Source organism: Myxine glutinosa, chromosome 10, assembly GCF_964187855.1.
Source record: "Myxine glutinosa chromosome 10, kmMyxGlut1.1, whole genome shotgun sequence".
In the NCBI taxonomy this organism is placed as follows: domain Eukaryota; kingdom Metazoa; phylum Chordata; class Myxini; order Myxiniformes; family Myxinidae; genus Myxine; species Myxine glutinosa.
This window is the reverse complement of record NC_136270.1, coordinates 62,554,767-62,567,154: the sequence shown is the minus strand read 5'-3', so window position 1 is coordinate 62,567,154 and position 12,388 is coordinate 62,554,767. Positions and strand designations below refer to the sequence as shown.

General features: G+C 55.7%; 1 protein-coding gene across 1 annotated transcript in view; it reads left to right on the top strand.

The window, feature by feature from the left end:
* The window catches only part of LOC137433624 (carbonic anhydrase-related protein 10), a 295,408-nt gene extending 285,198 nt beyond the window's left edge, over positions 1-10,210 (top strand). Inside the window, exon 8 of the mRNA XM_068125924.2 lies at positions 9,800-10,210. Within this exon, the coding sequence (XP_067982025.1) occupies positions 9,800-10,033 (234 nt within the window). The 3' untranslated portion in view covers positions 10,034-10,210. The remainder of the gene's footprint in view (positions 1-9,799) is intronic.
* Positions 10,211-12,388: the final 2,178 nt, after the last annotated feature.

The window sequence follows — 12,388 nt, the reverse complement described above, 5'->3', positions numbered from 1 at the left end:
ATGCTGGGCAGCGATAGACTGCACGACTAAGGAGCGAAAACATATAACGCCCTGAAGTAGCATCTCATTGGAGGTGCATTGAGCATGAAGGATGCAGTGGGGCCTGTCGGTCCGTCAAGCCTGCTCTACATCATCACCACATTAACTCAATCCAACAGCTTATCAAATTAAATTAATAGGGTGAAACGCGGGACGCGGGGTGTGTGAAAAAGAATGATAGCATTCGGTCCACATACATTCCATGCACAGCATGTTTACACGGTCGCAGGTGTTAAACGAAAACGCCGTTTGAGAGCGGGATCACCAAATCGAGTAAACAAAGGACGAAGATGAACGAAGAAGAACGAACGAAGAACTACACATGGTAGTTCTTCCATCATTACAGAAGCATAACAGATGCATAAGCATCATAAGCAGAACCCGAGTGCCGTGAAAGGCTATGAAGGTCCCGCTCGACGCCCTTAGAAATTCATCCGTGCTGCGACGAGTCCTCGCATGGTGTCAAGCGAGCCTCCATTGAGGCGATTCCGGGCAGCGGTGTTCGCCGGCCTCGGGACGTAGCCACATGCAGGTGGGATTGCCGGCCGCGATCAGAATCGCCGGTGGGGCCCGCGAGAGGAACCGCAAGCAAAGGGGTTCATCCAGCGAAGAAGCGGCGCGCGCAACTGGCGCGTCGTGCATTGTAGTGACTCCATCCAGCGACGGTGCGGCGCGTGACTCGCGCGTAAGAGGGGTTCCGTCGATCAGCGATAGGAATCGCCGGCGTTGGGCCGCAGAGAGGGCCGCGATGGGTGCCACGTGTGGCTTCGCGTAGGTGGTGATTCCGAGCAACGAACGGAATCGAGGGCCATGCCGATCGTCGTGGGCCTCGCCGAGTAGGGCCCGCAAAAGGGAGCAACGTGCGGCGAGGAGGTGATCAGAATCAGGATGGAGGCCCCGATTCGCGTGGAGGAGGTGGTGGTTCCACCGAGTAACGAGTGGTCGGAGTGAGCCGGTCGTGCCGGCGTGCTTCCGACGAGCAGTGCGCGATTCGCACGGAGGAGATGGGCCACAGAGTAGCGAGTGGTCGGAGTGGAGCCGGTCGTGAGAGAGACACGGCGTGATTCCGACGAGCAGTGCGCGATTCACGCGGAGGAGATGGGCCACAGAGTAGCGAGTGGTCGGAGTGGAGCCGGTCGTGAGAGAGTCATGGCGTGATTCCGACGAGCAGTGCGCGATCAGCGCAGAGGAGATGGGCCACCGAGTAGCGAGTGGTCGGAGTGAGCCGGTCGTGTGGAGGCATGGCCGACATGGGAGACGTGATCACTCACGTGGGAATCTCAACTCGGGCCGAGGCACGCATATCTAGGATGAATCCCTCGGACGGAGCCGTTAGCGCTTCCGAGCTGTGATCGGACGGGTCGGCTGGCGGCTCCAAGCGGGTCCGTCGTTCCGACGGGGTATCAGCCGCAGGACGTTGCCCAGTCGCGTCGTGCTCCAGGCATCGAGCCGGAGTCCGCCACGCCTGCTCTGGCGTTCGGGTCTCATGAGAGCAGGTCGCGTTTTGACGACGCGGTCCCGCAAAAAGGCTTGCGACGTCCCTTCTTTCGAGGCAGGCCGGCAGCGAGAGTAGTCGGAGCTCCGTTGCTGGAGCTAGCTCGACGGGTCCTCCGCTGGGCATTCCTCTCCGAGGCGAGCAGTGCAGGAGCGATGACAGGAGAGGGATTACGATTAAGTAATTTACGACATGGCCCCTGCGCGAAGCGATCGATCGATGCAGTCGGTTGGCTGTCTCCGCTGCGAGAGTTGACGCCGGCCGTGCACAGCGCTCCGTGTCGTTACGTAGAGGCGCTTCAGCTCGGCTGAGCGGTTGCGGTGTAAACGCCAATGAGCAAACACCGTAGCAGATCCTTCAGCGTGTGGGTCGGCTCCGAGAATCAGCACCACGATCATCCGGTGGGCAGCCATTCGGCGAAATAAAATGATATTAAGTGTCGTGGAAATCAAGCTCAGACACGACTTGACCTCTGGGTAGGTTTAATATCATTTTAGATCGGTAATACATCCTGTGAAAATACATACATACATACAGGTATCAAATCAGAGCATTCATGAGCAGCAAAGATAGTTTCCATTTAACCATGGTTAGCGCAGCGCGGCATTTGGGGAGGGGCGTACATACCATTCAACTACTGGATAATGTCACAGTGAGTCCCGCTGAAGTGACCGCACGCCCCGGTTGTCCCGCTCTTATAGACGGCCCCTTCCGTAGCGAGCACCCTGGGTTCACCTTGGATTCCGAGCAAACATAATTTCACTACACTCTGTACCTGTCGCACACCTTACCAGTGGCCTCTCACGAACACCCAGGTCTACACCAACCCCAAGCCGACTGAATCTCCCCTCACACACTTCAATGTGCCTGCTCGCACACCATAAAAGAACCGCCAGACCATCCCTTCGCCTCTCGTCCCAAACAAATAAAAATACACACGTCAATTACCGAACATCACCAGGACCCTCGGATGGATGCCAGAATCGGCAATCCCGGTCTGGATTCCCGCACCGCAAGCGGCCAATCACAATGATTCGAAGCCCACACAGTGGTGTTGCACATCAAGTGGTCATCAAAATCCACATTCGTTCATGTTCCTCATACCACGTGACTGTCAAACCGGCTCGCATTTCATGCGTTTCCTTATATCCGACCAACTTGACACTAACCGCGTACATTACAGCACACGTGGATTAATGCACACGCGTACCTTGTACAATCCTGTTCAACATCTTGTGCAGCAATTCCCATTCATTCGTATATGTCTCATTTCATTCAGAGGAAAAGGGGATTTTTGGGACAAGGGGAGGAAAGGGGTGAGAAGGGTGAAGCAGGGGAAGGGGGGGTCAGGAAGGGGGCTCGCTGCGCAGGGGGGTTGCCTGAAGCCCCGGGACAGAGCTTTAGGGCTTGGAGGGTAGGGGATCTGTATCTACCTAACCTTCCACGGGTCTTGATTTTCAACGAGCGACATTGGTCGCTCCCTGGCTCGCTTATCTATCTTATTCCTTACTCCTTATTCCCGCTTTATCCTGCACCTGCAATTAGTTTGCCTGCTTCCTCAGGCCATCGAGAGGCTCGACCGCCTGCACTTTCCGAGAGGCTCATCCGCCTGCACAGCTGTCTACCCTAACTCCTAGAGGCTCGCCCGCCCCACAACTTTCTACCCTAACTCCTAGCTTTCTAGTGTAACTCCTAGAGGTTCGCCCACCTCATCTCAGCTCTCTAACATAACTCCTGAAGAGGTTCGACCACCTCATCTCAACTTTCTGTGTGCTAACCGTATCTTACCTGTCCAGCTAACCGCCAGGTAATCAGGCAACCTTACTCCTTATTCCCGAGAGATCTCTCCTACATATAGCCGCCTAATCAGAGATCTCTCCCGCATATATGCTAATCGTACCTTCCTTTTGCCGGCATCCTTATGACGCTTCTAACCTTACTTTCGAAACCAATCTATTCCTTATCCTCGGCGCCCTCTTGGGGCACCTTACTCCCGTCCCGTAACATTACCCTGACGAATCCTATAAACAGCTCAGTTGTTCTGGAGCCCAAAAACGGCTCGTTCTTAAATTTTGTTCGAGGATCAGGCTCGAAGCAGGAAACAGGCAAACGACACCGAGCGACAGAGTGAGTTCCAATTTAGCCTAACATCCCAGTCTATAACAAAATAAACCCATGGCTCACCTCACCCAGACCGATCAAACCAGCTGGTGTTTTTTCCCACTCACTCGCGCCTGGAGCCGCGTCCCGAGTCTGCCGGAGCTGATCTGCCTGGCTCGCCATTTGATGGATCCGTGACTTAGGACTCAAGACTCATGATTGAGAGAAGGAACAACTGAGATATTTATTTGATTCATCAAACACACAAGCTTGGTGGAAAGCAAAATGCTTAAAACTGAGGCCCACAAGGACCAGGATTCCAACATGATGCTCTAAAATAATTCGGTCGAGTTTCACTTTATAAAGGGAATATTGGGGTGTGGTTTTTAGCTCAAGACAAAGAGAAGGACGGAGTGGTCTTCGGTGTCACTCATGGGTCAACCATGTTGACGATTCTCTAGAAACCAGTTATTTGAGGGAAAGTTCAGCAAGTCGTTAAAATGTCAAACATGAAAAGTGATCTAGCACAGTTAAGGGGGACTGGGAAGATACGGTTTGGTCTTCACAGAGTGAAGGATAATACCATCAGGGCCTGGCTTTTACAAGACATATAATTCTTTATAAGGATATAGTAAGTTCCAAAAGGATATTTCGACAGTAAGAGACATGCTATAAAAAGTCACACAAAGTATATCATCCTAGAGATACATGACAGGCAAAGTAAGTCTTTTAAAGGGAAAAGCAGGGTTTCAAAGGATCTAAAGGATATGATATTTTTAAGCAAAGCAAACATGGTTGGTTTATATTTGGTAATTGGTCAAGCAATATAAGGACACAAGGGGGGCAGGGGTCTCAAGCCCCGCACTTACACACTGTAAGCAATAACGAACAGTGCTTCATACATAGGTACAAAATAAATGGAAGCTTTGTGGCAGGCACAAGGGGCAATAATTTCGCGCACCAGTGGGTGGCGCGAGCATCCAGGCGGGGAACTAAAATGCATGCCCCGCCTTTCGACCGATCGGCCACGCCCGGGGGCAAGGCGTGGCCTCGGGACATATATGCGGGCTCTAAACTCGAGCCCGCCCAGTGCTGAAGTGCGAGCTCTGAATAAAGACTCTTGTTGTACCAACGCGTTGTGGCCTACCTCTCTGGCAATCGAGTCGTGTGTGCGCAGCACCACACTGGTGGCCCCGATTGGTTCAGCCGTTGCTGACCCCCGAACGCGCCATGACTACCAACGCCGTCGCAGTCAAACTCCCGGAGTTTTGGGAAGCGCAAGCCGACGTTTGGTTTGTGCAGGCCGAAGCTCAATTTCAGCTCCGAGGCATCACGGCGGACGAGACCGGTACTACCACGTGGTCGCCGCCCTCGGGCCCGGCACTGCCGCCCGAGTCGTGTCCATCCTTCGGCGCCCGCCGGGTGACCACAAGTACGAGGCGCTCAAACGTCTCCTCCTCGCCACGGTCGGGCTCACAGAGATCGAACGGGCCGACCGCCTCCTGGACCTTCCCGCCCTCCGCGACACACGACCATCCGTCCGGATGGATTTCATGCTGTCTCTGCTTGGGGACCAGCGCCCGGATTTCTTGTTCCACGCACTCTTCCTCCGCCAGCTACCGATACAGGTGCGCCTCACGCTGGCCGGTTCCAAACTAACGGAACCCCGCGCCCTGGCCGGAGAGGCCGACAAGTTTTTCGCGACCTGCGACACGCGGTCGGTTTAAGGTGCTGCCGTAGTGGCTCCCGGTGCGAAGGCTCCAGCGCCCCCGGCTTTCCTCGTGGCCGCTGCTGCGCCCCGCCCACTACTGCCGCCGCCACCACCACCGCCGCCGGCACGGCCGACGCGGCCGCCACCGCCGCAAACCTGGTGCTACTACCATGCCAGGTTCGGCCGCAAGGCTAAAACGTGCCGCCCGCCGTGTTATTTTGACGGGTCGGGAAACGACCTGGCCAGCGCTCACTTGCGGCCCTGAGCGTCGGCCATTCCGGCAGCCTACTGTTCATCATGGACACCTTGTCCGGGCGCCATTTTCTTTGCGACAGGAGCGCAGGTAAGCGTCCTCCCTGCCTCCACGTCCGCCAAGCAAACCGTGGGCCGGGGCCCCGCTTTGCTTTTTTTTTGTTTTTTTTGTTTTTGTTTTTTGTATACAAGATCGAGGCTCGTGAAAGAGCGAACATTAATCACACAGAAAGTCAAACCGACACATAAAACATATAACATCGGGAGCGGTAGACAAGATGGGGAGAGAGGAGGCAGGACACAAACACAACATTATTTTGAGAGCAGGGACCGAGAGACATGGAGACATCGAGAGATCTGTGAGAGGGAGAGGGCATTGGGGTGGGGGGCATGGGAAGGGGGAGGGGTGGGAGAGGTATAAAACATATGGACACTGCCAGGACTTCCAGGAAAGAAGTTGGAATTTCAAACAAGGTGGATCTGGGGTGAATTAGCGAGGGTAGAAAAGATCCTGGTTTTGGATGGCGGAAGATAAGAGATGGTGGTGAACAGCTGTTTTAAAGACCTGGAGGGACGAGTGGGATTGAAGGGAGTGAGGGAGTTTGTTCCAGAGGCAGGAGAAAAGAGGAATGAAAGAGTGAAGGTGAGCAGAGAGCCGAGATTTCGACAGTTTAACCATCAGAGGGTTGCTGGCAGATCTTGTGCGACCTGTAGGAATATTTGGGGGACAGAGCACAGAGAGAGCTGGGGGTGCAAGGCCGGAGAGGAGTCGGTAGAAGACAGAAAGACCACCTACCTGCCTGCGGTGAGTGAGTGAAAAGCCCTCAGAGATAGCTTCATCGCGGGAGATTCCAATAATTCTGAAAGCTTTGGTTTCGACAGCGTGAAGCCGAGCTAGGTGTGAGGCAGGAGCACCGGCCCATAGGGAAGAACAGTATTCCATTGAGCTGCGGATGAATTGAGCTGCGGAGCTGCTGCGGCGATGAGCTGTGGATGAGCTGGTTGCTTGCCGCCAACGGTACACCCATCCGCACATTCGGGAAGCGTTGCCTCTCACTGCGGTTCGGAGGGCAGCGCTTTCAATAGTCGTTCGTTACCGCCAGCGTGCCAATGGCCCTGCTCGGCGTGGACTTCCTATGTGCACATGGGCTGTTGGTCGACGTTAAGCGCAGACGTCTTGTCCAGGCCGAAACCTTCAGCTCGCTCGCTTTTTCGCTGAGCGGCTCGTTGGGCAGCTCACTGAGTGGCTCACCGAGCGGCTTGCCAAGCAGCTTGCTGAAAGGTTCCTTCCCGGCGAGGTTAGTCTGCACGCTTCCGGCAGCGGATGAGTTTACCCGCCTCCTCACCAGTTTCCCGGCCCTCACGCGGCCCACCTTCTCAGCGGTGGCCGTCAAACAAGGGGTGGAGCACCATATCCCCACGGTCGGGCCGCCGGTCTACGCCCGGGCACGCTGACTTGACCCCACGAAGCTCGCCATGGCGAAAGCGAAAGATCGTACGGCGCTCCAACAGCGCTTGGGCTTCTCCTCTGCACATTGTGCCGAAGCCCGGCAGAGGATGGCGGCCGTGCGGTGACTACCGCCGGCTCAATGATGCCACCACCCCCGACCACTACCCGGTCCCGCATATCCAGGACTTTTCCGCCCGGTTGGTGAACACTACCGTGTTATCCAAGGTGGACCTCATCCGGGGCTACCACCAGGTCCCCGTCCAACCGGACGATGTCCCAAAGACGGCCGTCATCACCCCTTTCGGCCTCTTTGAGTTCCTGCGAATGCCTTTTGGGTTGAAGAATGCAGCCCAGGCATTCCAACGGCTCATGGACAGCGTCTTGCGCGACTTACCTTTCATCTATGTCTACCTGGATGACATCCTAGTCACGAGCGCGTCCCGGGAGGAGCACCTGCTCAACCTCGCATGCTTTTCGAATGCCTAGGCCAGCATGGCCTGATCATCAACCCCGTAAAGTGCCGTTTCGGCATCGCCGCCATCGACTTCTTGGGGCACCGCATCACCAGGCGCACGGGGCCATCCCTTTACCGGCCAAGGTGGAGGCGGTCAGGGATTTCCCGTGCCCCCGCACGATCAAGGGTCTCCAGGAGTTCCTGGGCATGGTAAATTTTTACCACCGCTTCGTGCCCCACGTCGCCCAGCTCCTCCGCCCCCTGCACGAGGCCCTCTGGGGCAAGCCGGGCAAAGGTGACATCGCCCAGTCAGAGCCGATGGCCGCGGCGTTTGCGGGTGCAAAGCTGGCCCTGGCCAACACCACCATGCTGGCGCACCCGGCGCCCGATGCACCGATTGCCCTCACCACCGACGCGTCGGACTACGCGGTGGGCGCGGTGCACGAGCAGTGGGTGAGTGGTGCTTGGCAGCTGCTGGAATTTTTTTAGCTGGCAGCTTCGCCCGCACGAACGCCGCTATAGCACCTTCGACCGCGAGCTGCTCGGGCTCCACCTGGCGGTCCGACACTTCCGCCATCTGCTCGAGGGCCGCCCGTTTGCGGCTTTCGTCGACCACAAGCCCCTTGTGTTCGCGATGGCCAAGTTCGCTGAGCCATGGTCGGCACGGCAGCAGCGTCACCTCTCTGCCGTGTCCGAGTACATGACGGACATCTGTCACGTCGCGGGTAAAGACGACCCGGTGGCGGATTGCCTTTCCCGGTCCGTCGCGCACACGGTCCACCTCGGGATCGACTATGCCCAGATGGCGGGGACCAGACCGCCGACCCCGGCGTCCAGGCCTTGCGGACCGCCGTCACGGGCCTCCGCGTCACCGAGGTGTCGTTCGACGTCGCGGGCACGGCCCTCCTGTGCGACGTCTCCCTCGGCGCTGGCAGCGCACGGTTTTCGACGCCATCCACGGCCTGTCACACCGGGCACGAAGGCTTCCCAGAAGCTCATCGCGGCGAAGTTCGTCTGGCATGGCCTCAGGAAGGACATCCGCGACTGGGCCAGGACATGCCTCGCGTGCCAGCGCGCAAAGGTCCACCGCCACACCCAGGCCCCGTTGGCCCCGTTTATGGTGCCCGAGTGTCGGTTCGACCATGTCCACGTCTACTTGGTGGGACCTCTGCCCCCCTCGCGGGGGTTCACCCACCTCCTCACCATGGTGGACCGCACCACACGGTGGCCGGAGGCCGTGCCATTGGCGACGACGTCTGCGGCTGATGTGGCGCAAGCCTTCATCGCCACTTGGGTTGCCCGGTTCGGTGCCCCCTCGGACATCTGGTCCGACCGCGGCCCCCAGTTCACCTCGGAGCTCTGGGGCACGGTGGCGCAAGGGCTCGGCATCCAACTGCACCGCACCACTGCCTACCACCCCCAGGGCAATGGCCTGTGTGAGCGCTTTCATCGCTCGATGAAGGCCGAGCTCCCGGCCAGCCTCTGTGACGGCAGCTGGGCCGACAGGCTCCCCTGGGTCCTGCTGGGCCTCAGGACGGTGCCCAAGGACGACCTGCGTGCGTCCTCGGCGGAGCTGGTCTTCGGGCAACCACTGCGGGTACCGGGCGAATTTATCCCCGACTCCACGGCTCCTTGGTCCGCGGCGCAACAGCGCTCCACCCTGCAGGAGACCGCCCGGAGGTTCGCCCCGGTGCCGACGGCACACCACATATATGCGGGCTCTAAGCTCGAGCCCGCCCAGTGCTGAAGTGCGAGCTCTGAATAAAGACTCTTGTTGTACCAACACGTTGTGGCCTACCTCTCTGGCAATCGAGTCGTGTGTGCGCAGCACCACAGCTTTATAATTATAGGCAAGCATCACCGTTCTCCTGCTAAATATAAATTGAGGTTTTTATTTCACAATTTGCAGTTATATAAATTCCAATTTTCAAATGCTAGATATCGAATAAGGTTTTTTTTTTTTAACGGATGCTTTTATGTTTTTTTACAACCATTTTCATTTTTATGGTTGCTCTCTGACGTTTCTGTGATTTTTCCTGGTGTGTCGGCTTCGATGTCTGTTGGCACATATAATTTCAGCTTTCTACATCACCCGGAAAGTACCGAACATTAATGTCAGTCAGTCAGTGAGTGCTTAGAATGAGCTTTATATATTAGATATCGTATTTTTCTTTGGCATTATTGATTAATTATTATATCGCATTATTTGTGCTTTTCTTAAACCACAGCATGTTGAAGATGTTTCTGTATATGGAGGAAGCTTGTGCTATCATGTATGTTGTATCTTTGCTTTCCTAGATGAAATCTCTGCGACTTCTGAGCCGTAATTTGCCCTCACACCTTTACATGACTTTGAGTGACAACGTGCGGCCTCTGCAGCCATTGAACGGGCGATGCGTGAGGAGCAACATTGCATTGGGTCCCATAACCAGGCCCTGTCCTGGTCATCGACCTCACAAGCTCCAGTACAAGAGCCGTTTAGCGGAACTTGGGAGCATGGCCAATGGTCCAAGTAACAGTGATTTTGTTTAACAGCGTGTTAACAATGGTCCAAGGTCCAAGTTAACAATAACTATGTTAACACACAATCGGGCAGGGCACCACACCATTCACTTGATTGTTTCAAAATCCTGGGAATTGTGTTTTATCTCACTCGTCCCTGAAATGTACTTGTCGAGGTTTGTTTCATGAAATTAAACCGAGCATTTCAAAATATTTGCCGTTGTCAGGAGCATTGCTTTGTCTATGATGATGTCACAATACTGAGATTGATCTGTTTTGCATATAAGGGGAGAAAACGTTTTTGACTCAAGAACCAAGATAGTACAGCGGATAAGCTCTCATATTTTAACAAATTGTGCATTTTTTGAGAAAAGCATGAAATTTCTAGCATAGTTAGTATATACCATAAGGTTTATTTTCAGGTGTGGAGGGAAGTCTGATTTGACCTCTGAGGACCATGAGAGGTCAAATCCAAAATGGCCGCCAGTCCACTGGGTCTAATGTTCTAACGCACTTAATTTTGGAACCAAACAGTGTAGAAAAACATTATAGGTGTCATTTCCAACTAAATTGGGGGTGCCCATTCATTTGGTGATACTTTTGAGATCGCCAGAGCTCAAGGACATGCATTTAGGTCAAGGTCAAATTACGTTAAATATCTATTTTTTATTAACTGCTATGATACTGCAGTTTTAACTGCTATTGGAAAAAGTTCATTTGAACTTTTAAAACTTTATTTTTTTCAGGTACAGGGAGGGATAGGTACAGAACACCCAAAGACCAGAAATTATGAAAAAAAGTGTTTACACTGCAAGGAATGATGCAATAACCTCTGAAAAAATAACTGTAGTTAACCAAGTATGTCCACCAAAGCTTACATTAAATCAAGTGCAATGATGAAAATTGGTAATGATCAAAATCTAACAGTCTCCAGAACAGAAGCACAGTGCAGTGCACTTGAGTGCAGCTTTGGCACTTGCAGCGTCCAGTGCACCCTTTCTTGCAGCCACAGCGGATCGATTTTGGTGTAGGAGCTCTGCTCCAACGTAAATCGAAAGAATGGACGCGACAAAAAGCTGGAATTCGTCCGAGTTTCTTTATTGTGTCAAATCAACTCGGGTACTCTGAAAAGCCCGTTTATCGGGCAGCAATATATATACACATTATCCCGGAGCGTTTGCCCGGGAAAGGCGAGAGGGGGCGTGCCCGGGCATCCCGGACGAGGCCTGGCAAGTCGAGAGCGGGCATGCCCGGGCATCCCGGACGAGGCCTGGCAAGTCGAGAGCGGGCATGCCCGGGCGTCCTGGGCGAGCCCAGCATGGTGATCGCTCTGCGTCCTCGGTAGGTGCAAGGCGATTGTGTATACCCAGCGGTAGCCGCTACACACGTCCCCCCAGAATCGACTTGCACCGGCAGGGTCAATTTAAGGGGGGTCCTGATGACCCGGCCAAAGCGACCCCTGGCGGGTCGTGGGGGGGGTCTGGTGTGGTGGTGGGCGGTCGAGTGGGGGGCACCGTGGATGGGGGGGGCCTTGCCGCGGCGGAAGGGCCAACTGTGGCGGTTGGTCGATGTCCACGTGCGCCGGCTTGAGGCGGTCCACCGTAATCCGGTCCGACCTGCCGCCGATGTCGATGACGAACGACTTGTCGTCCCATCGCAGGACCCGGAAGGGCCCGTCATACGGCGGCCGGAGTGGCCCCCGATGTGCGTCATGATGCACAAAAACGTACTCCGCTGTGTGAAGCGCTGGGGGGACATAGGACTGGGGGTCACCGTGGTGGGACGTTGGCACGGGGGCAAACCGTCGGGCGGTCTCCTGGAGGACCGAGCGCTGGTGACCTGCGGATCAGGGACTGGTAGCGTCGGGCACGAATTCGCCCGGGACGCGTAGCGCCTGGCCGTAGACAAGCTCAGCGGTGGACGCCCGGAGGTCCTCCTTGGGGGCCGTGCGGAGGCCCAAAATGGCCCACGGCAGCCGGTCGGCCCAACCGCCGTCCTGAAGGCTGGCCATGAGCGCGGCCTTCATGGAGCGGTGGAATCGCTCGTACAACCCGTTGGCTTGGGGGTGGTAGGCCGTAATACAGTGGAGCTTGACGCCCAGGTTGCGAGCGACCGCGCCCCACACCTCGGAGGTGAACTGCGGTCCGCGGTCCGACAAGATGTCCGCCGGTGCGCCGAAGCGGGCGACCCAGGTGGCGATGAAAGCCTGCGCCACATCGGCGGTGGTGGTGGAGACGAGGGGAACGGCCTCCGGCCACCTGGTGGTCCTGTCCACCATGGTGAGCAGGTGTGTGAAACCCCGTGATGGGGGGAGGGGGCCCACCAGGTCCACCTTGACGTGGTCTAAACGTCGTTCGGGCACGGTGAAAGGTGCCAGCGGGGCCT